At 34.2% G+C, this 22,390-nt stretch overlaps 2 protein-coding genes across 3 annotated transcripts; one reads left to right on the top strand and one right to left on the bottom strand.

The window, feature by feature from the left end:
- The first annotated feature begins 786 nt into the window (after window positions 1-786).
- On the top strand, window positions 787-6,963 carry LOC106367711 (zinc finger CCCH domain-containing protein 44). 2 transcript variants are annotated; one of them, XM_013807539.3, is made up of 11 exons: window positions 787-1,315; window positions 1,680-1,759; window positions 1,918-2,105; window positions 2,636-3,530; window positions 3,643-3,770; window positions 3,880-3,939; window positions 4,025-4,075; window positions 4,188-4,258; window positions 4,544-4,680; window positions 4,802-4,977; window positions 5,072-6,963. In XM_013807539.3, exons 1-11 carry the CDS (start codon window positions 1,005-1,007, stop codon window positions 6,818-6,820), a joined length of 3,846 nt encoding a protein of 1,281 aa, XP_013662993.2. In that variant the 5' UTR covers window positions 787-1,004; the 3' UTR covers window positions 6,821-6,963. The 2 variants fall into 2 exon arrangements, with proteins under 2 accessions (XP_013662993.2, XP_013662991.2); XM_013807537.3 differs by having other exon boundaries at window positions 788-1,315; window positions 4,544-4,695.
- A 5,327-nt stretch (window positions 6,964-12,290) lies between these two features.
- On the bottom strand, window positions 12,291-16,307 carry LOC106363434 (probable methyltransferase PMT27). Its single transcript, XM_022707785.2, has 5 exons — window positions 14,836-16,307; window positions 14,608-14,757; window positions 13,553-13,934; window positions 12,835-13,477; window positions 12,291-12,765 (listed from the first exon to the last, which is right to left on the bottom strand). The coding sequence occupies exons 1-5, from the start codon at window positions 16,282-16,284 to the stop codon at window positions 12,549-12,551; spliced, it is 2,841 nt and encodes a 946-aa protein (XP_022563506.2). The 5' UTR covers window positions 16,285-16,307; the 3' UTR covers window positions 12,291-12,548.
- Window positions 16,308-22,390: the final 6,083 nt, after the last annotated feature.

The following is a 22,390-nucleotide window of genomic DNA, read 5'->3' as shown; positions in this document are numbered from 1 at the left end:
ATTCCTTACGAAATAGGCAAAAATAACTATTTATTTTAACCTTTTTTTCTATTTTGCTCGCATTCATTGTTTTTTTTTATTTTGTTCGCATTCATTGTTTTTCTTTATTCTATTATCATTTTAATGGTCACCAATTAGAACCGTAAATAAACACTTAAATTATATGGTTTGTATTCCATCAGGTGACTGTCAAATATTTTCATATATAAATATAAGTTTTCTGATACTTTTGCAATCTTTGGAGTTATAGGCTATTATATGTGTGAATAATGAAAATGAATGCCAAGTACTTTAAACATTTTGACACACAATCTCACGCTTGACTGCTATTAGTTTGTATTGTTTGTTCAATTTTTTTGTTGGTATGTAAATTAAAATGTTATATTCTTCTAACTCAAAGTTTGAGATATAAACCTGAGGGTTTTACCTAGAAGTTATAACATTAGATTTTAGAAATGAATTCGAAATCTATAAACTGTAGTGCATGTATTTGGAAGAAAATCGATTACCATAAACAAATTCTCCACATTTGTTCATAAAAAACATAACTATATCAAAAAAAATTTTAAATAACCTAAAAGTCTTAACATTACATTAATTTGAAATCCAGAAATACTAGTATATTCAGAAAGAAAAAAAAAATCTGTAAAAGATTTTAATAAAAGAAAATCTGTAAGAAGATTTTGATAAAAGAAAATCTGTAAGAAGATATGATGTTAAAAAAATAAAAAAAACATTTCTATAAGCAGGAAGAAGTATAACAATTGTCTTCTCTTTAAAAGGGAGTCGCACAACAACAATGTTAGATAAGTGGGCGTAAAAGCGAAAACAAAAGTCCAGTTTTTATTTATTTGTTTTAATTTGCCCCCACTAGTCTTCGTTCTTCAATCTCCAATCCGTTTTCATCGCCAAAAATCCCCCAAAAAGAACCTCAGATTAGGGTTTCTCCTTCACTGATTGATCCGTGAATACTACTCATACCTGTTTGGAATTCCTGAGTATTCATGGAGAATCAGCAGCTTCAGCAAGTTCCTGGCGAAGAGAGTTCCGTCAAGGGCGTCGTCGATCTTATGAGAGTTGATCAGTGCGAGGAGGAGATCGGTGCGTCTCAAGCTCCCTCTGTACCTGCCCCGACGGTTGCCGGAGTTGTTGATGAAGCTGCTCCTGTGAAGCGGAAACGTGGCCGGCCTCCGAGGGCGCATGCTAAGACCGTGTCTCAAACTCGGCCGCCGCCACCGCCGCGGAAGGACGAGAAGGAAGAAGACGTCTGCTTCATTTGCTTCGACGGCGGAGACCTTGTTCTCTGTGATCGCCGGTGAGTTGGGTGGAGATTACAATGATAATTCTGTTAGATAGTATGCACTGATAGAGATTTAGAGCTTTTGTTAAGTTTGCCAATTGGATTCTCTATGGTTTGTTCATGTTTGTGATTTAGTTACTATTTTTTGAACGGTTGTGGTTAAGGAAATAAAACATTTTGATTATTTAGCTATCAGTGAGTAATTGTTTGATGCTCCACTAATCTGTGATTGTTACTATTTTTGATAAAGCGCTGGTTAACGCCATTAGATTAGATTACGAGGAGTCAGTGTTTATGATCGTTATTTATGGAGATTTTAGTTACGAGATTTGTGTTATTAATAACTTATTGATATAGGTTTGTCTTCTTGTACATTCAGGAACTGCCCCAAGGCATACCATCCAGCTTGTATTAAGAGAGATGAGGCATTCTTTCGAACAGCGGCTAAATGGAACTGTGGTATGTCGCGCATAGTCCATGATGTTACTGTGTATCTTGTGTTTGCTGTCAGCAATCTAGGGAGAGTGATAGTTCTGACATGCCGTCATTTCAAATGTTTTAAAAGATTGACGTGACGCGTCCTATACGGAAACTGATGTTTCGTTCATTCGTTTCAGGTTGGCACATATGCGGTACATGCCAGAAAGGTTCCAGTTACATGTGTTATACATGCACTTTTTCTGTTTGTAAGCGGTGCATTAAAGATGCCGACTATGTGATTGTGAGAGGTAACATGGGTCTTTGTGGCACATGTATTAAGCCTATAATGTTGATCGAGAATATTTCTCAAGGAGATAATGAAGCGGTAAGACACTCCTCCCTCCATCTATAGTTTCTTTCAATGCTTAGCCGCAAAATTTCCTTGGGGCAATTATATTTTACCTTAAGGGGAGTATTGTTTGTTGATTTTAGTCGTTTTCGTTCATTACATCTATATGGGGTTTCTATTTATTTAGATCCGATTAAAATCTCGTAGTGTTGCCATGCACTTAACATCGTACGTGTCACACGACAGGTAATGTGATAGCAACCAGTCACAACCTAAAATCATGGAATGTTAGAGATTTGGGTTGATTGATTAGAATCATATCTTATGAGAGAACTAACGGAATGTTAGGAGCTTTCCAAATTTGTTAGCCATGGGTTTCGTATTTAATAAGATCTTACGAGAGCAGTCGGATATGTTGTGTATTTTGAAAGAGTGAAACCGAAGGAAAAAAAGTTACGGCTCTTTTTTTAGGAAGAAACCTTGTACTTCATTAGTTTTATAAGTTGAGTGTTCTTCTTTTTATATATTCTCTTTACTAATCATAATTTTTTTTCATTGTCCTTTAGGTTAAGGTGGATTTTGATGACAAGCTCAGTTGGGAGTATCTGTTCAAGGTATATTGGCTTTGCCTGAAGGAAGAGCTGTCTCTAACTGTCGAAGAGCTTACTAGAGCAAATAATCCTTGGAAGGAGGTTCCTTATACTGTCCCTAAAGTGGAGTCACGAAATATTCATACCCTTAGCAAAGCTTGTTCTTCAGGCAATTCAGATTCAGATGTAGTAGCGAATGGAACAAAAAGAAGAAGGACTAGTGATTCCCCCACCGTACCCAGCAAGTTAGATACTAAAATTCCAAGTAATATCCCAAAGAAGCTTCCTGGAGATACAAACTGGGCAACAAAAGAACTCCTCGAGTTTTTGTCGGTCATGAGAAATGGCGATACATCGGTTCTTTCTCAGTTCGATGTGCAGGGTCTTCTGCTTGACTATATCAAGAAAAAAAACCTTAGGGATCCTAATCAGAAGTCTCAAGTTGTCTGTGACCAAATGCTTGTGAAGTTGTTTGAGAGACAGCGAGTGGGTCACTTTGAAATGCTTAAGCTTCTCGAGTCTCACTTCCTTATTCAAGAGAAACCGAAAGAGGAGAAACCCAAGAATGGGGAAAGTAGTCATTCTGTTCGTAGCCAAACAGAGGAGGATAGTGCTCATGATCCGGTGGTTAGGGATAGAAAACGGAAGATGCGTAGGAAAACTGATGGCAGTGAAAAAAACGAAAATCTGGATGCATATGCAGCGATTGATGTTCACAATATCAACCTGATTTATTTGAGACGTAAATTTATAGATACTCTACTTGATGATATCAACAAAGTTCACGAAAAGGTGGTAGGCACAATTTTGAGAATTAAGGTATCTGGCAGCGACCAGAAGCTGGATATTTACAGGCTCGTTCAAGTTGTAGGTACTTGATCAGTTTTCATATTAATGCTTGTTTGAGGAAAGAAAGGAAAAAGGAATTGAATGACCTAAAATTTTAATAGTAAGATCTCAGCTTTTTTGTGGTAATTTAACAGGTACAAGCAAGGCATCAGCATTCTACCAACTTGGCGCAAAGACTACTGATGTTATGCTAGAAATACTAAATTTAGACAAGAGAGAAGTCATCTCGATTGATCAATTATCAGACCAGAATGTCACAGAGGTATACATAGTCCTCATTGAAATTGTTTTATCTACCTTTCTAGGCTCTACAATAAAAAAATTTAAACCCCATGTAATAATAAGGTAACGACGCTAACTGTAATTTTCAGGACGAGTGCAAACGGCTACGCCAGAGCATAAAATGTGGCCTCAATAAACGTTTGACTGTGGTAAGAACGCAAGCATGATATCTTCTCAACTGAAATTATATATTTTACCTAAGTTGGAAACTCATGTCTTTTTCGTCGGTGTCAGGGTGACATCTTGAAGATTGCAGCAACACTGCAAGTTATGAGAGTCAATGAGGTAGGTTAATTAACAACATCAAGTATCACTCGTATAAATAGTAAAGATCCCCATGATCATAGTTCTTTATTGTCCTCGGTGTTGCTTCTTATTGACTTCTTTGTCAATATAGGTTCTGGAAGCTGATATCTTAAAGTTAAGGCATCTCCGTGATCGGGCTAGTGAGAAGGGTCGTAGAAAGGAATATCCTTTTTTCAGATTGCCATACTATATTTATTGCACTTCGCTTGCACTATATTTGCAAATGTTATCGGTTATAGAATCTTTCAATGACTCGTTGTTGGAATAATTCTTTGAAGAGAAGACCATGCCAATCTCAACGGGAATTACTTAGTCTAAGTAGTATACAACTTTACATACTCAAGTCTTTTCATTTAGATGTTTGGTTTGCTTTAGGTTAAATGTGAAAGATAGTTTTACACTGGTTGCATGGAACGTTCAAGTCTTGTTTTCTTAACCATCTCCCACGCTTAGAGAATGTGTAGAAAAGCTAGGGCGTCTAGAATCACCTGAGGAACGCCAGCGGCTTCTGCAGGAAGTCCCAGAAGTTCATACAGATCCAAGCATGGATCCGAGTCATCCATCAGCAGAAGATGCAGTGTTGGGTATGAGGAAACCAGGTCTCCCACCTTAAACTAGGATGTGAAATGCTTCGTGTTCATTATCTTACGAAAGATTCCTGATTGGTGGATGCTGTTTACAATCTTCTACGTTTTCTATATGCAGATAATCACATAGAGGTACAAAGTAAAAGTCCGAAGAAAAAAGGGGATATCCTGAACAACTTGGGAAATAATCCGCAGAAAAAATATGATGCTCCAGTTTTGCGAAGCAGAAAAGCCATGCATGCCACTAATAAAGAAGAGTGTTCTAAGGTCGACAACAACTCAGCAGATATCCAGGTTTGACCATACCAACTACTCTGGTCGAAATGTAACCTCTCATATGTTTTCTAGTTTTGGTTTCATGTCATATATTAATCTTTGGGTTCTGCAGCAAACTGGTAAAGATGATGAGGAGAGTGAAATATGGCATTATCGAGATCCAGCAGGAAAGACCCAGGGACCATTTTCTATGGTGCAGCTCCGCAAATGGAAATCCTGTGGCCATTTTCCTCCTTATCTTAGGATATGGAAAGAGCATGAGAACCAAGACGAGTCTGTACTTCTAACTGAGGCTCTTGCAGGACGGTTTGATAAAGCAACTACTTTACCAAGTTCATCGTTCCATCCCCAAGTACTAAAACCGTCTCCGCACAACTCTGGACGCACTGGCGTTGATGTGAACTGTCTTCAGAAGAACCTGAAGCCAGTCAGCACCAGTTCAACCTCTTCTTCTTCCTCTATTGTCACTGCCCTTCCTAATGATCCGAAAGATAAACAAGTTGCAACTCTTGTACCTTGCTCTGGAAAAGTTGAGGATGGTATTTCTGTTCGTCCCCAGCCTCAAGTTAGCTGTCCAGCATCAATGTCTGTGATTCCAGGACACGTGGTTACTCCTAACGTAAGAGAAACTTCAGGAACTGATCAATCTAGTGCTGTGCGGCCAGATGGTAAGACTCTAGAAGATGGAGCAAATAGTGGTTCTGTTTCCATAAACGGTTCTGTTCATGCACCAAACCTGAATCAAGAAATCCATTTCCGTGATTTCCCTAGTCCTACACCTAAGTCGAGCCCTGAAGACTTGGAGGCTCAAGCGGCAGAGACTATTCAGTCTCTGTCTTCATGTGTTCTGGTCAAAGGACCATCTGGGGTCACATGGAGCACCACCGCCACAACTACCGTCGATGCTCCTACCACCACGACCACTTCAAGTGTTGTGGTCACTGGAGGACAGCTTCCTCAAGTAACTCAGCAGAGTGCTGTTGATTTAGCTGCACCGTCTGTGAAGCATATTGATTTGGCAGCTGATCATGCCACAGCTACTCACACTTCCAACAACACCCACGTGGCTCACTCATCTGGGTGGCCGGCCATTGTGGCCGACCCTGACGAGTGTGATGAATCAGTTTCAGATCTATTAGCTGAAGTTGAAGCAATGGAGCAGAACGGTTTGCCCTCTTCACCCACCTCAACATTTCACTGTGATGACGACGATGATTTGATGAAAGGGCCGGAGAAAGATTTCTTTAACCCTGTGCTACGCATGTTCCTCACACATGAAACATGCAGAATGAATGTCTCTCAGCCGAGTATTCTTGACTACGTCTCCGCCGGCAAAAGCTCAACGGGCGCAGAAGCACAAGCCAACACTCACTTCAGCCACTGTGGAACCGCTGGTCCGGAGCTCCTGCTCTTTGCACCACCAGCGCCAGCTTCAACAAGTCAGGACCTGACTCTGACGACAACAGCTCTCAGACTGGGATCAGAAACCACAGTTGAAGCTGGGTTGGTCGAGAGGCCTCCCAAGTATGCTTCGGGAGTTGGTTTGGAACCGAGCCTTAGGTCACCATCATCACATGACCCAGCTCGTGGAAACACTGAGCGCAGTCCACGTGGTAATGGAAGTCAGCAAAGGAGATCCGGTGGTCACAGCAGAGACCGGCAATGGTGGAACAATGGTCACAACAATAGTCTCAACAACAGTCATAATAATAATCGGCAATGGCCATACAGCAGTAGCCATGGGTATGACCATGGATCAGGTTCGTATACAGCTCATCCGCCCAAAGGGCTAAAAATATGTAAATTCTATGAGAGTGGATACTGCAAAAAGGGTGCTGCTTGTAGTTTTTGGCACCCCTGATTCTCATTTCTTGTATTCTGTATCCATTTGTTTATTTACACAAATCTCGAACATCCTTTTTTGTAACACCAAAGTTTCTGTATCCCATCAGCCGCATGTTTTTAAGTAATTATCAAAGCTTCTTATAAAACTAAGTTTTTTCACGTTCTCGACTTATATGTGATAACTTTTATGATTTTATCTAACCTCGTGCACACCAACAAATCATGTCTTGCTCGCTTCTTCTACTTAACCTTCTAATGTGAATTACAGACGGAGACTTAAACCTTCAGTTGTGAATTACTCGACATCTTTTATCAGATTTCCATTTATATTTAGTGTAGTTATCACATTTTTGTTGGTCAACTTATCCTTCAAAAGTTTGATAGTTATAATCAAAGCGTAACTTCGATATCCCCAAATCCCAAATAGTCTTATTCTATTGTAGCGCAACTATTTTTATTCTTCTCTTCTACATGAAATGCATAAATTTTTGTTATTCTACATATTATTGTTGATTAATGCTGAGTACACTTCGTTCATTTGGTTAGACTTAAAGAGATAGTGAATTTCTTTTTGAATACATGACTCTTTGTGTTGATCGACAAAAAATGATTGTTTAGTAGCATATAACATGTTTGGTTAGTGCTAGAAATCTTGTTTTGACCATCATAATGATGTTTTTCAATTAGATGTTTCAATTTTTACAAAATCATGATTTCTAGATTATGTTTGTTGTTTAGGGTATCTTTCACTTGGAATGATTCATTATCAGGGAACGGAAAATCTCATTAATTTTAGTATTACAGACTTTTTACGAAGCGAGAGGAAAAGATAGCAAAGTCTTAACTAAACCCTGAAAGTCTAAAAAACGAATTTCCTTCAATGCCTTCTCATTAGTATATGCTGTGTCGCTAAGCATTCTTTCCATCCACTAATAGACCTATGCTCGACCATCAACTCTGACATTCATAAGTAGATTAGAAGGCATTTTCTCTTTCCTTCGGCTCGTTTCGTCTGCTTCAGAGTGAGAAAAGAATTAGACGTTTATTAGTGAGGTCGAGAGGAAGAATAGAAAGTGTTTGTTGTCAAAGATTACTTTCTCATTAATTAAATAAACACTGTATGAGGGTATTTATACAAACGGTCAATTAGATGTTTCAATTTTTAAAAAATCATGATTTATAGATTATGTTTGTTGTTTAGGGTATCTTTCACTTGGAATGATTCATTATTAGTCCTAGCAAGACTCTGTACAATTGAAGATTTTTCAAATGTATTATCAATTTTCCTCTGACATATCCTTTTGAACACCAAAAGTTTTTCAGTACGAATCAGTTGATGATATAGCATGAACAATAAAATCTTAACTCTGTAATATATTATTTTTGTTAGTTTTGATGTTTTCAGATTCACTTTAACATTAAGGTGTATCAAATAAACATCAACGACAAATGATCAGTTAATTTTGACATCTTGCAATATCGTTAGAGTCTTGGATATCATATACAAATGTTTAGACTTTTTATATCAAATAAGAAATTAAAATATAAACCAAAACAATATTACTCAAAATTCGTACATGTATGATATCGTGGAACAAAGTAAATCAAATTGAGTTTAGTCCAACAAAACATAACAAACCTAACAATTTATGATTAATCTGACTAAAGTAAAGTGCAATATCAAAATATATTCATTTGAAAGCCATCAACTAAACATGAAACCAACTATGTTCCTCCTAGCCCAGTAAGTATGGTTTAAAATAAATTGGATTGTATACATTTTGGTCATTGTGATCTCTAAATACTCACTAACATCTTTTGTCATATTTTTAGTTATAATTAGTCCGATTACCACAATTTTTTGGCCATATAGTTTGATAGGCCTCATAATCAAAGCATGACTTTTGACTAGGATAATATATGCGTCTTGCACAGGGTGAATTTATATGAAAATTATTTAAGAAATATCGTATGAAAAAAATAAAATTTATATTATTGATCAAATTAATATTTGTAGCCCTTAAACAATTTTTTAAATTTTTTTTTGTTAATTACATAATTTGTTTATTGATGAGCTGATCCTATTTTTAAAAATATTTTAGGTCAAAATTTCATTTATCGCATAAGAACCTAAGGTTTAGGCCAAAGAATCTAAGGCCTACTATTTGGTTACAATGAAACTATGCCAACTCGGTTTTATATTATGATTTAGCAATTTAAAAGTTAATTATGGTTACGAGAAGTTTACGTTCATGTGACATTCCAATCTATCTTCAATATTTTTCTCATTTTTGTGTCGGTTTTTTCATTTTAGTTATTGCTCGATATAAATATTGATTTTTGAGTTTATTCTCATTTCGTTATTTTGTTTTGACCTCAGATTTAGAAAATGTTTAAGATTTAAAATTATTAAAAAGATACATACTTAGGTTAAGATCTGCGCCTTGTGCAGAATAAATATTTTATATTTTTCTGCATATTATGAAATGATAAAATAATAATTATACATTAAATAACTAAGAAATCAGTTACTATTATGTAATAAATTGGCGTGTGCATATAAATCAAACGACCGTTCTTATTTATTCGCAATTATTTTAAGGTAAATAAATCAAAACAATCAATCTTATCTATCGTATATGATATATAATTAAATTTAAATGATATTAACATAGATATATAGTATACTTTTAATATGGATATTTATTAAATGAGGTTTCTACTCATATGATTTTATGATTATTTACATATTTGTGTAACAAAATTTTACACCAACGATTTTTTTTTAATGTGGAATGTTTATTGGTTTCAATAATTTATAATCATTAAAAAAAATGAAGATTTCAAAATTAAAATATTAACTTTTCAATATATGTTCAACGCAGATATCAAAATATAAGTATGTGTTTTCATATGGTGTATAATTTAATTTAAACGATAAGAAATACATATATATATATATATATTAACATAAACACCTATTAAAATAAAATTATTTATTCATATGATTTTATAATCATTGTATCTTATTATAGAGAAAAATTTAAACCTTGATCACAAAAGTTTATGTGAGAGTTTTAACAGTTTTAGTAATTTATACTCGTTTTGAAAAATTCAAAATACAACATATACAAAAAAAATCTAAATTTTTATTATATGATTAATGTAATTGTGTAATTTATTTTAATAATAAATAATTAAAAAAAATGATAAAAAATATACAGATTGTTAGGAAATCTTTATCATTTAAAATCTTTAATTACCATATATATCTTAATCACATTAGGTAATTCCGTAAGTTTTATTTAAGGAAATAATATATAACGGTTGTGCGGGTTTTTTAATTTATATACTAAAATGTTTTAGTTTATATAACAAAATTTACCAATAACTTAACGTAATTTGGTGTTATATTATTACTATAAATTTTGTGTTTTTGTAACAAAAATTATTTTGGAAACTTTATTATGTAACAATATTACTTTACATACATTTTTATTTTAAATTTATATGAAAGCAAATTAAATTGGATCTATATAGTAGAAAATATATTTTTTTGAGATACTGTAAATTTTAAAGAAAAACTATAATACATTGTACTTCAAAATATGTTTGTAGTAAATATCATATTTGAGAAATACACTAAGTTGGATAAAATATCTTCTTTTAATTTGAAATAGAAATGAATATTTCTAACAAAATCTTTGTAAATTTTATTTTTGAAAATTAATCAGTTTAGATTGTTATTATCAGTGAATATATAATTTTACATTTTCATATATAAATCAAAACTAAAATAAATTTTAATTTCTAATTATAGTTTATGATAACTAAAATTAAAATTAATTACTTTTGGATACAAAATTTAAATTTATTCTGAAAATATTTTAAAAAGATTTTTTAGAATTTTCTTAAAAAATATTTATTTTTTTTCAATTGAAAATATAAATATTATAATTTATTCATGTAAAATTTGATAAAATTTTAAAGAATGGTCCAAATGAAAAAACCACGCATGAAAAATTCATCACTACAGTATATATATATTTAAAATATTATATATTTATCAATACATGTTTGTTAACACAACATCTATATAAATATTGATACATGTATAATGTATAACATAATTAATAATAATAACACTTATTATGAAAATACAATAGTGTTAGGATTTTAATATTTGATTTAATTTTATTATTTGCATGGTGAAATTCTAGCATTATTTTACTTGCATAATAAATGTTAATTGTTATTATTATTAATTAGATCATATGCATGTATTAACTCTAGAATAATTAAATGTTATTATTATTAAGTAGATTATAAATGGTTATATGCAACTATAATTATATATTTATGGAGTAAATATGTTTTCGAAATTATCCATTATTAATAATATTTTGGTGGAATAAAAAGATAATTAAATATCTTGTTAGGATATTGTTATGAAAATACAAAAAAATAATGTAAGCAACTTTCTAGGGATGATCCATTTAAAATATCACACATGAAATAAGTCATGACTTCTCTTTTAATAGTATAGATAATTTCAATTTGATAAATGAATGGTCCTTAATGTAAATACTATATAATATAACATTCTCTAGCAATTTAATTTTGGACTAACAAAATTAGCATTTTAATTACGTGACAACTCAGCAGTGCACTTTTTTAATTAGTACAAACTACAAGTTATAACTTCTTAAATGTTTCTCTATTAATATATAGGGGTATTCCAAATTTAGCTTACTTTTACTATGATGATTTTGATCCCCTGAAATTTTTGAATATTGTTACTGATTTCATTCTTGAAATTGAGCTAAATCTTCTTATGGTTAGAAATTCAAAATGGAATAAATCATATTTGTTCTTGTAATCCAACAAATCTTATCAAATGAATAAGAAACATTAAGATTCGCAAACCATCATTTTTCATTCAAGATAGGAGGGATTTAATTGTTTTTTTTGTAATGTGTATTTATATCTTTAAAACAATATCCAAATATGAATATAATAATCAACCATATGATATTTTGTTAACTTCAAATATTTGTCTTCTTTCATATAGCAATTTAAGTTCTAACATGCATAGATCATCAACTATTACAGATGAACCCTTGAATTTTGATAAAAGTTTAGGCTTTTAAGCGAAAATTCCAAATTTAAAAAGATCTCAATATGATAAAGACCTATAAAATATACCATGTGTAGATACTCATAATAGTATTTATGTAATCTATGATCTTCCTTTATGATGCAAGGTGAATTCCACTATACAGATGAGTAATTTGGCTATGTTTGCATTATCTATGGTCCTACGGAGGTCTTAGAGTGGACATTACCTTGTAGGATAGCACATATTTGGTTGATCAGAGCATTTTGAAACAAATGTTATATGTAAAATTTTGTTGAGTCAAATTTTATATATTTAGTTTTTTAAGTTAAATGCCGCATATTAAAAAAATCACCAAATTGATAAAATTAGGTTTTACTTTTATATTTCCGTTGTTCTAATATATTATATATAACTTTTCATACAAAACAAATTTCATTTATTGGTTGTGCTTTCCTTTTCTATATGACATAGGTGAAGAAAAAAATTGTTCTAATTAGTCTACAATCTTTATCCAATTCTAGCAACAAGCAAGAATGTTCAGAGTTATAAATATGGTTGATAAATGTATAATATATAATGCTGCTTCTGCTATTTCAGTTTGCAGATTCCAAAAATACCATCTTTCTCAGGTGGAAGTTTGAGATGTATCTGGTCTCCAGAATCCTTTTTGTGCACTTAATATTCCTTCTTGGTGTTTAGAGAAGGTTAGATGAACATCCCAGTGCAGTGACTTCAACATATTCTCTATTTCTCTTATCACATTGGCTTCATCACGAACAATAAGTTTGCCTCCTGGTCTAACTATTCTATCCACTTCTGCCATTACTGGAACAAGATTGCACCTTCAAAAAAATAAAAGAATTTTTTTAAAAAAGTTTTACCAAAAGGTTGAAAAAGACTTGAGATTTTACCTTGCTTTCAACTTGGAGAAGAGATGATCTGCATGCAAGAGATCATAGCTTCGTGGGTATGTGCTAAAAGATTCACACCAGTCATGATATATTCCAAACAAGCCTCTCTCGTAGATTATAGGTAATGTATCTGGTGAGTTTATGTTTACAACATTCATGACCCACACTTGCAAGTCTTTTAGAGCTGCTGCAAACCCTCCATAGACAGCTCGCATATCCATTACATTCCTCACATTAGACCAGCTGATTCCCATTTCGTTCATGTATACTTTGCTAACAACGTGCTTCCAGTGTTCATAATCTGTAGTGAAGTCTAGTGGAGCTGGCTTCCCATAGATTCCCATTTGAGAGCTGTTTAGCCAATAGGGAGGTGTTTGAAGCCTACGAGGCCAGCTCACGGGCCACTTGCTCCCTCTCTCAACCACATTGGTCGGCACTTTATGCATGCATGCTTGTAGCGGTACATACCAGGCTGCATTTGAATCATCGTTGTTTTTACACATAGGAGGCTTCTTGTGCTTTCGTTTCTCATAGCACTCATTAGTAGTAGGTTTCTGGTAGATGGCAGCACCAATACCATTGAGTTTATCCTTGTTGATCGTCACAAGTTCCCAGCACATAGATTTTGTCAGTGCGGACATTTCTACATAACTCAAAACATGTCAGCGTCAGTGGTACAAACAAAACAAGGAGAACACTTTTATCATTCAAACCATACCTTTCCAGATTTGGACATCTTCTTCAAGCTTCTGGTAAACTGGCGTTGCTGACCACACAAAGTAACCTCCTGGCCTAAGCATCCGGTTAAGTTCCAGAAGAAGCATGCCCCCATCATTGTGCCATGGGACTCTACAACGAGCGCAGTGGATAAGGTCAAACACTCTGCTTGGGAATGGTAATCGCTTAGTGCCCATAACCGCAGAGATTGCTGGAATCTTCCTTTCAAGAGCAAACTGAACTTGAGCTTCATGTTCATCTTTTGGTGCAAGAGACATTGCTATAACATCTCTTTCAAAGAGGAAACCACCAAAGCTCGCCACTCCACATCCAACATCCAGTACAACCCGAGTACTTTTACCCCACGCAATGCTTTTTACAGACTGCCATAGAGAAAAAAGAAAAGATGCATTAGATTTCGGATAATTCTCATAAATAGCACTTTTTAATTTTTGTCAAAAAAATAACATTTAAAGAAAAACAAATCTCTACACTACTCTTTATGTATCATTTTCAGTGACTATTAAGGTTTTTGCACGAGGATTAAGAAATTACAAATTTTTATATAGTTTATCTTGGTTATATAAAAATTGCATTAAATAAAAGTAGTCTAACCAATAAGAAAAACACACACTATTTTGTAATTGGTCACAAATTTTTAATGACATTAAATTTTATATAGAATAGTGAGAACATCACTTATTATGAAACAAAATAAAAAAATTTAAACACCACGTAAAGTGATACGGAGGAATTAATATTTTTTTAATCAATAAAAACATTTAATTACCCTACGTCCTAAATCTTAATCTTAATTCCGACCACTAAATACTAAACCCTAAAATTTGATCACTAAATCTAAATATATAAAGGTATATAATTTTTTTATTTTTTTTATTTTTCAGTGAATGTTATTTTGAAGATTTTTCTACTTGTGTGCTATTTTGAACAAAAAGTTGGTTTAGTGCTTTTTTAAGGGTATTTATCTTAGTTATACTTTATATATTTGCTTAGTGCAGTTTTAAATGTCATCCTGAATTCAAGAAATGAGTTCACCTGCTGAAGAAAATCTATATAATGAAGAGCTCCATGGATGAACTGTGTTCCACCACCAGGAAACGTCAAGAACTCGCCAGTGACCTTCACCCAATTCTGATGTCCTTTCACCTCTGCTAGCTTTGTGTGTGGGACATTGTGATACCATATCTACTAGATCACAAGTAAGTCAACATTTATCTATTTCACATTTAAAAAAAAAAACTTATTTGGATTCGTATCATGTACCTTGTCTCTGCTTTCAGGCCACTTGATGGACTCCTTATACCCTTCTGGGAGGGAGACAAGACACGTTGGTGGGTCTTCTGGACAATGCCTCTCTCTATGCTCAAAATGTCCTCTACTCGTCAGTTTCTTTATAGCTTCTTCGTTGTCTAGGCATGGTATATAATCATAAGCTGCAGTTGCATTGCACAACTCCCATGCCTTTCCAGTCATTATACTATCTGCATTGTTTGATTCAGATGTCTGTCTTTGTTTCTCGTCCTTAGACTCTGTTGCTTGACTCTTCCATGACTTCTGTGATTCTGCAGATTCTTTTGGTATTCCAGAACCAAACCCGCTCGCTCCTGCGCCTTCTTGTTTTTTCTCATCGTTTTGCTCTGCTTGTTGCTGCTCCACGTTTTCTTCCTTTGTTGTGCTTTGTTCGTCTTCTTGTCCATTCTCATCCTTCATGTTCTTCTGCTCCTTCACGTTTTCATCATTAACCATGTTGTTGTTCTCCATGTTTTGCTGTCCGCTCTCCTCCTTCCCTGAGTTTTGATCCTCTTGTTGTTGTTGTTGTTGTTGTCCGTTTTCTTCATTCTTTGAGTTTTGACCCTCTTGTTGTTGTTGCTGTCCGTTTTCTTGATTCTTTGAGTTTTGATCTTCTTGTTGTTGTTGCTGTCCGTTTTCTTCATTCTTTGAGTTTTGATCATCTTGTTGTTGTTGCCCGTTTTCTTCACTTTTTAAGTTTTGCTCCTCTTGTTGTTGTTGTTGCTGTCCGTTTTCTTGATTCTTTGACTTCTGTGATGCGTATCTCTTCCCCACCTCCAAAGGTAGTTCTTCTTTGGTCGCATCTGTATACGTCACGTCAGTATTAGAATCCTGATCTTGCCCTTGTTTCACGTCCTGCATGTCTTTCCCTTGTACATTCTCTTGCTCTTGTGTTCCTTTGTTGTTACCTGGTTGACTCCCAGCGTCCTCTTCACGTTGTTCCTTTTGTTCTTTCTCAAACTCTTTAACAACTTCTTTCACTTGACCCTCATCGTTCTTCTTATTCTCTTTCTCATTGTTCTGTTGTGTCTCGGTCTCTTGTTTTTGATTCTGTCGCTCTCCCTCATCTCCTGCCTTTGAGTTTGTCTTCTCTTTTGCTGACTTTTGTTGTTCGTCTTCAGACTTTACGGCATCATCTGGAAGCTTTCCTGGATTGTCCTGGAATGTTGGATGCTCATCAGACTCCGGTTTTGTTGGTTCGGGTTCTTCGTTACCGTTTGAAGAGGCAGACACATCACTCCTCTCCGTCTCTGCGATGACCGTTCGAGTTGTAGCTTGTGTGATCTGTGACGGAATAAAGGAATTGGTAGAAAGCATCCATACACCAATGACACATAAAGCTACAAAGACGACCATTGAAATAGTCGATGCATAGGACGATGTAGAAGTGCGTTTGTTTCCACGTCCTTCTCCGAATGCCATTTTTACTGTTTTATTGTATTGTTTGTGGAGAGAAAGAAAGAATAGATGGAGAAGAGAACAAATAAATGGAGTAGAATGGTAGTTGAAAGAAGTAAAAATAGAAGAGAAAAAGAGAGGTTGTAAAGAGACAAGACTGAATCAAAGATCCTATAGAGTCGGACATGGGACTTTCAGTATCATGTCTCTAATTTTAGTTTATGGTCTTTGTGTCTCATGTTTGTCTATGGAGAATTCAAACCATAAAATGATGTGATGCTAAATGGTAACCTCTAGTTAAGGAAATGTTAAAACATAATGACGATATTGTTTCTTTTTTTCTACTGTTGGCATAACCGCATAGTATTATAACGATTTCTATTTACCAATAAATAGATGAATATAATGGTTCACACTCACTTCACCTTTTATAACAACTAAAGTGTCATGTAAAATTAGTCCAAAAATTTTTTTTTTAAAAAAAATGGCTGAGAAAAAATAACACTAACATTAACGACGTCTGCAAAACTCGAAACTCTAAACTTTAAATCCCAAATCTAAAAAACTAAACTCAAAACTCTAAACTCTAAATTTTAAACCCAAAGCTCTAAACCATAAAACATAAATCCTGAACCCTAAACCTAAAACTCTAAACTATAGATCCTAAACTCTAAATTCTAAATCCTAAATTTAAAACTCTAAACTATAAACCCTAAATCATCAATCCCCAAACTCTAAACCTTAAATCCTAAACCCGAACACTAATCAAGTGATGGATTTAGGATTTAGGATTTAAGATAGTATTTAGGGTTTATGGTTTAGGATTTAGGGTTATAGTTTAAGATTTAGGATTTATGATTTAGAATTTTGGGTTTAGGGTTTAGGATTTTGGGTTTAGAGTTTAGGATTTAGAGTTTATGGTTTAAGATTTGGGGTTTAAAGTTTAGGTTTTAGGTTTAGGGTTTAGATTTTAGATTTTTAGAGTTTTGGGTTTTGCAGACGGTATTAGTGTCAGTGTTGTTTTTTTCAGCCATTTATTTTTAAACAGTATTACTTTTTAATTAATCATACATGGCACTTTGGTTAGTTATAAAAGGTGATGTGAATTTAATCATTCACCGTATGAGTGAACATAAGTTTTGTTCTAAATAGATATACTGAGGTTTCTTTCAAGTTTTGATTCTGTTTTCTTGCGATTTTTTTTTCTGTTTTGTTGGTTATATATGGTCAAAATATGTAAATTAAGCTTTTTAAGAAATCACAAAGTGAGGCCAGTTTTGGATAAAAAAAAAGAAATCACAAAGTATATGTTAATTGTTTTTTTCGGTTTTGAAACCAGTTTTTTGTTCTGTAAAATTAAACGAACTAGGGGCATTACCCCCGCGCAAGCGCGGAGTTGTAGACATATTTCTTGTTTCATCTCAATATTTGTTAAGGTTATTGTAGCTGTGAATTTCGCGTTTTGGGTTGATCATTGTTTTTTAAGTTTTTTATTGTTATATGGTTAGAGTTGTGATGATGTACTGTGTATCCACTATTCTCCACTCATGAAGGACTAAACTGTGTTAGTAATGTGATTGATATAGTTCGTAGTGTTGTTTGTTGTGTCACTGAGACTTATTGTTTGTTTGTCTTTTTAATTTGTTACTTGTACTGTTGAGATTACATAAATTATATTAATTTTGTTGAGAGTACCTTTTGTTTCTGGATATTTTTTCTCCAGTTTAGTTGTGTAAGTTGTGTGTATTAAGTAATAATTTTTTTATTCTTATTATGTTGGTTATATGTTTTTTTACTTTTAAACTTGTTGTTTTTACCGGACCTTTAAAACAAATATATGAAGACTTGTAGAAATAACTATAAAATGAGTGACAATTAGTATTTGGATCTTAATGAGTTTTAAACGAATATATGTATTTCTCATAAGAAGACAATAGCGTTGGCATGTTAACATTGAGCATATAATCTATTTTTATAAGACAAGAGGAGTGAGCAGGTGGAGATGTTGTTGCCGCCTTTGTGTCTGTTGAGATTGTCTCTTGTATCTCCTGGTGTGGCTGTGTTTGTTTCTCTTTTATTTGATGGGTAATATGTAAACAAAAATCATTGTTAGTTGTATTTATCAGAGTTTGTAACTTACTTTGCTTTTTTGTTTAGGTAATTTCACTGATCTTGGTTGTCGTCTTCGTCTTCTTCGTAAGCATCTGTGAAAGTAAGTTTGTAAATTGTTAAATATTTGACCGTGTAGTTTTGTTTAACTGGCTCAATGTATGTGTCGTTGAGTTTTAGTTGAGTTGATTGGTTTGGTATATTTGTTTTGAAGTTTATTTGTAAGATTAGACAAAAAGAGAGGTGATCATTAATGATTCATCTTTTTTGGGATTCTAGTTTTTGGTGTTTTGATTGTTTGGGTTATTGTGGTTTCTTTTAAACAGTAAAATAAAGATTTGTGTAAAATTAGATTGATAAGTAAGAGAGATAAATAGAATACCACAAATCTTGGGTATGAAATATTTTTGATTATTGATGTTAGCAACAATATAGACAGTAATATAAAGAGAATTATGTGTTGATTATTTCTTACGGATCAATGAGGAGACGGATAACGACTCGAGTTGTTTCTTTGGTGAGGCCAGAGTCCTGGATAGAACGGATTTGCCCAACCACATCTGTGAGTTTAAATATCAGTTATGATATCAAAACATAATATAAACTCAGATGCAATATGATAATATATCTGGGAGTTCTAGGTTTGTGTTCGCAATCACTTGGAGATTGTCGAACAGTCTAATCTTGACTGAAGATTGATCTCAGGAGCACCCGTGATGACTTCATCCATAATGGTTAGTGTGATGAAACGAATGAGGAATGGATGATCAGTTATCTTGTACATGCTTGAGCACCTAGAAACCTCAAAACGATCGACTTTCACAATGGAACCAGCTTTCAAAGATGACATGTAATGATTAGCACGTCCGATGGGAGTAAACCCATGAATCACGGAATCTGCAGATAATATTATTCAACAAAGAATCAAGAAATAAATTAAGACAATTATGTTAAATAAGTGTTATAGATCGAAGATTAACTTACCTTTTCATCAAGGAAAAGAACCGTGATTCCCACAAACTCCCTGTCTTTCTTGAAGTTCAGAAAATCCCAGAAGCGAGGAAGTCAGAGGCTATGCTCTGACTACTACGACCAAGACGGAGAGATTCGAAGGTTGAGTGACGGGCGCCGAGACGCCGGTTTGACGAATTGGAGAGACAGAGAGAAACATTTTCTAGAAGTTGGTTAAATCTAAGAGGAATCAATGAGTTTTGTGGAGATGCAGATTGGGTTCATCAAAGATGAGAATCATATATATAGGATTTATATAGGGGCTACAAATCATGAACATTTATGATCAAGCGATTTAAGATGTGGACATGAAGAGTTCACCGGTGAAAAAATAGATTACGAATAGAGACATGGTGCAACTCTGTAACTCAGACTTGTTTGAGACAGTGATGAAAAGAACTCAAACTCATGTTAAACGACAACAATTTACAATATGAGAAAACTATAATTGTTGCAAACTTGAGCTTTTTTCATATAACATGATGAATATCATTTAAAATTGAAACCCATAACGCAATTGTAGGCCCGATCCTCAGAGGAAGCCGAAGAAGCAAGAACTTCCGACCTTCATAAATATATATTAGGTTCGACCATCATTGTACAAAGTATCATTTAGCTTAGTGGTATAAATGTTGGTGTTTATATCTCAATAACCCGGGTTCGAGCCATGGATTTGACATTTTTTCACACTTTTTAAAAGTGGAGCCCACAAAACGCTGACGTAGCGCGCTGAGGAGTGAGCAAAAACTCATATATTATAATATAGATTTTAACCGCATTTTTTTGAAACACTGTTACCTTGTAGCATTGAAATCATTTGTTTGTATTGGATTAAATATGTTCTATTTACTTTAAACTTTTAATTAAGCAACGCCAAATAAATCATATGAAATTATAACTAGTGACCATAACTTATAGTCTAGTGTGCTTACCTAATGTTGTTATTGTGTCATCATCTTAACTTAATTTGCTGCTAAGAATTTGGGCTGTGATCTTGTGGAGCGCGCTCTTATGGGATGTGCAGTGTGATTAGATTTTATTAGGTTTAGTTAACCATATAAGATGATATATATATGATACAGTTGGGCTTAAATTGGGTTTGTTGTATAACGTAAGAGTTGGATAGGTAGAATATCATTGCATAACTGGAGCATCAATATCCCCGATTAATTACAGGATATTGTTTTTGTTTACTAATACTTGAGCACCTTCTCAATTTCAGTCGCAAATTCAAATGCTTTATTTTACTGCTGGTTTTGAGATACTATTAAAATGAAGGTGTACAATAGTGTTGTGGACCTTGAGGTTTGTAAATCGTAATAAGTTTCCGAGTACAAGACATCAAGTGTACATATAAATAAAAACATTATTAGCTAGAAAATATTATATACTTGTGGGTTTACTAAAAATATATAATTTGCTACATAATTAGAGAAAGTGGGATACGGCACGGAGTAAAAGTCGGAGTGAGTAGGCCGATGGGACGGCAGCACTATTTGAAATGGACCAATTCGATCGATTATATAATGTTGTCACGCAATCCACAAATAGCATTAGGCATTTAGCTTCACCAACTCCATATAACAGTATCGAGTGTTTTTTGGTTGATGTCAGTTAATTTTATAACAATGGTTATGGACCTTATGGTTCGAACACTCCACGACTAGACCAAAGTCAGATAGCAGACAATGTGATGAGGCTCAAATCATATCATTTCTCTTCCACTTGTACCCATTATCTTTTTTTTTTCGAAACACAAAAGGGTTTATTTGCTTTTAAATAAACATAATGTAGCTCAAGAAGGCTAAGTTAAAATAATGTGAAACTAGATAGATCGGCCATAAATCACATAAATTGAAGAGAAAAAGAAGAGAGTTTATTTGTTTTTTTTTTGCCATCAAAAGCTTCATTCAAAGATCAAACTGGTCCTAACACTCTAGCTTCGAGAGCTAGCTGTTGAGGAACCTTAACGTCTACACGCAAAAAAAATTGGAGTCTCGTGATCGGGCCTCTTTTGCAAGAGAATCCGCACGGATGTTCAGAGATCTTGAAATTAAGCATAGAGAAAATAGAGAGAAAGATGATCGAAGTAATTGAATATCATCGAGTTCCGGTGCCAGTGCTAGCCAGGCTTTTGAGGAGGTAATGATTTGCACCAATTGTTGGCAGTCGGATTCAAAGCTCACATGTTTGAAACCGCGGCTATTAAGCTCCTCCATAGCCCAAACGAGGCACTCTGCCTCCGAATGTAGTGGTGAGTTCGAGTGTTTAACCTTGCGCTGACCCACTACTATCTCTGTGTTCCCTTCGAAGAGTATAAATCCCAATCCAGTCCCGGTGCCCTGCTCAGTCCATGACGCATCGACCTGACATTTCCATCTTCTAGTCGCTGCAGAAGTCACATTCGCTTGTTGTATCTCCTCGTGAGTCTTGTCTGCTACAACCGTTTCTGGCAAAATTTGCGCTAGCTTCCAAGCCTCCGCTTCATGACTTGCTAATTGCAGAGTGTCCATCGGTGATGTATACTTGTTATTGAAGCATTTATCATTCTGGGCTTTCCACAAATACCAAATGATCCATGGGAAGAGGGTTTATTTGTTTTTAAATGAGGTAAAACCGCATTGATTGATGAATAGCATAGGAATGAAGAGTAAATATGTCTTTCTAACCACACAATAATCTAAAATTGATGGATGCTACCGCATTCCACATAGACATCTCTAATGGGTGTCCACCTAGGATTCAGTTCACTAATTTGTGCATCCTAAAGTTGCCACGTGTCATTGTTTTTAAAACACATTGTTTCATTTAATTTGGTAAGCAATATTTGCGGCTTCGATTAGAATTGAGTTTTATGTTTTGTTTAATAAAGCCCAACCACTACAAAAAAAAAGAAGTGATATCCGACAACCATATTATACGGAAGTTTGTCGGGAACGAGTGTTTCCTATCATTTTTCGACAATTCTAATTTCATCGGAGTTTGGGTCTGGAAAATCACCTTTTTTGGA

Source organism: Brassica napus, chromosome C8, assembly GCF_020379485.1.
Source record: "Brassica napus cultivar Da-Ae chromosome C8, Da-Ae, whole genome shotgun sequence".
In the NCBI taxonomy this organism is placed as follows: Eukaryota; Viridiplantae; Streptophyta; class Magnoliopsida; order Brassicales; family Brassicaceae; genus Brassica; species Brassica napus.
The sequence above is the reverse complement of the archived record's forward strand: the minus strand, read 5'-3'. Positions and strand labels throughout refer to the sequence as shown.

What these genes read in the sequence shown, in the direction of transcription:
- LOC106367711 (XM_013807537.3), top strand. Translation starts at nt 1,005, where the DNA reads ATGGAGAATCAGCAGCTTCAGCAAGTTCCTGGCGAAGAGAGTTCCGTC. An exon ending in CTCAAGGAGATAATGAAGCG is followed by an intron (nt 2,106 to 2,635) that starts GTAAGACACTCC and finishes ATTGTCCTTTAG; the next exon opens with GTTAAGGTGGATTTTGATGA. An exon ending in TCAATAAACGTTTGACTGTG is followed by an intron (nt 3,940 to 4,024) that starts GTAAGAACGCAA and finishes CGTCGGTGTCAG; the next exon opens with GGTGACATCTTGAAGATTGC.
- LOC106363434 (XM_022707785.2), bottom strand. Translation starts at nt 16,284, where the DNA reads ATGGCATTCGGAGAAGGACGTGGAAACAAACGCACTTCTACATCGTCC. An exon ending in AGATGTCCAAATCTGGAAAG is followed by an intron (nt 13,478 to 13,552) that starts GTATGGTTTGAA and finishes TGAGTTATGTAG; the next exon opens with AAATGTCCGCACTGACAAAA. An exon ending in TTCTCCAAGTTGAAAGCAAG is followed by an intron (nt 12,766 to 12,834) that starts GTAAAATCTCAA and finishes ATTTTTTTGAAG; the next exon opens with GTGCAATCTTGTTCCAGTAA.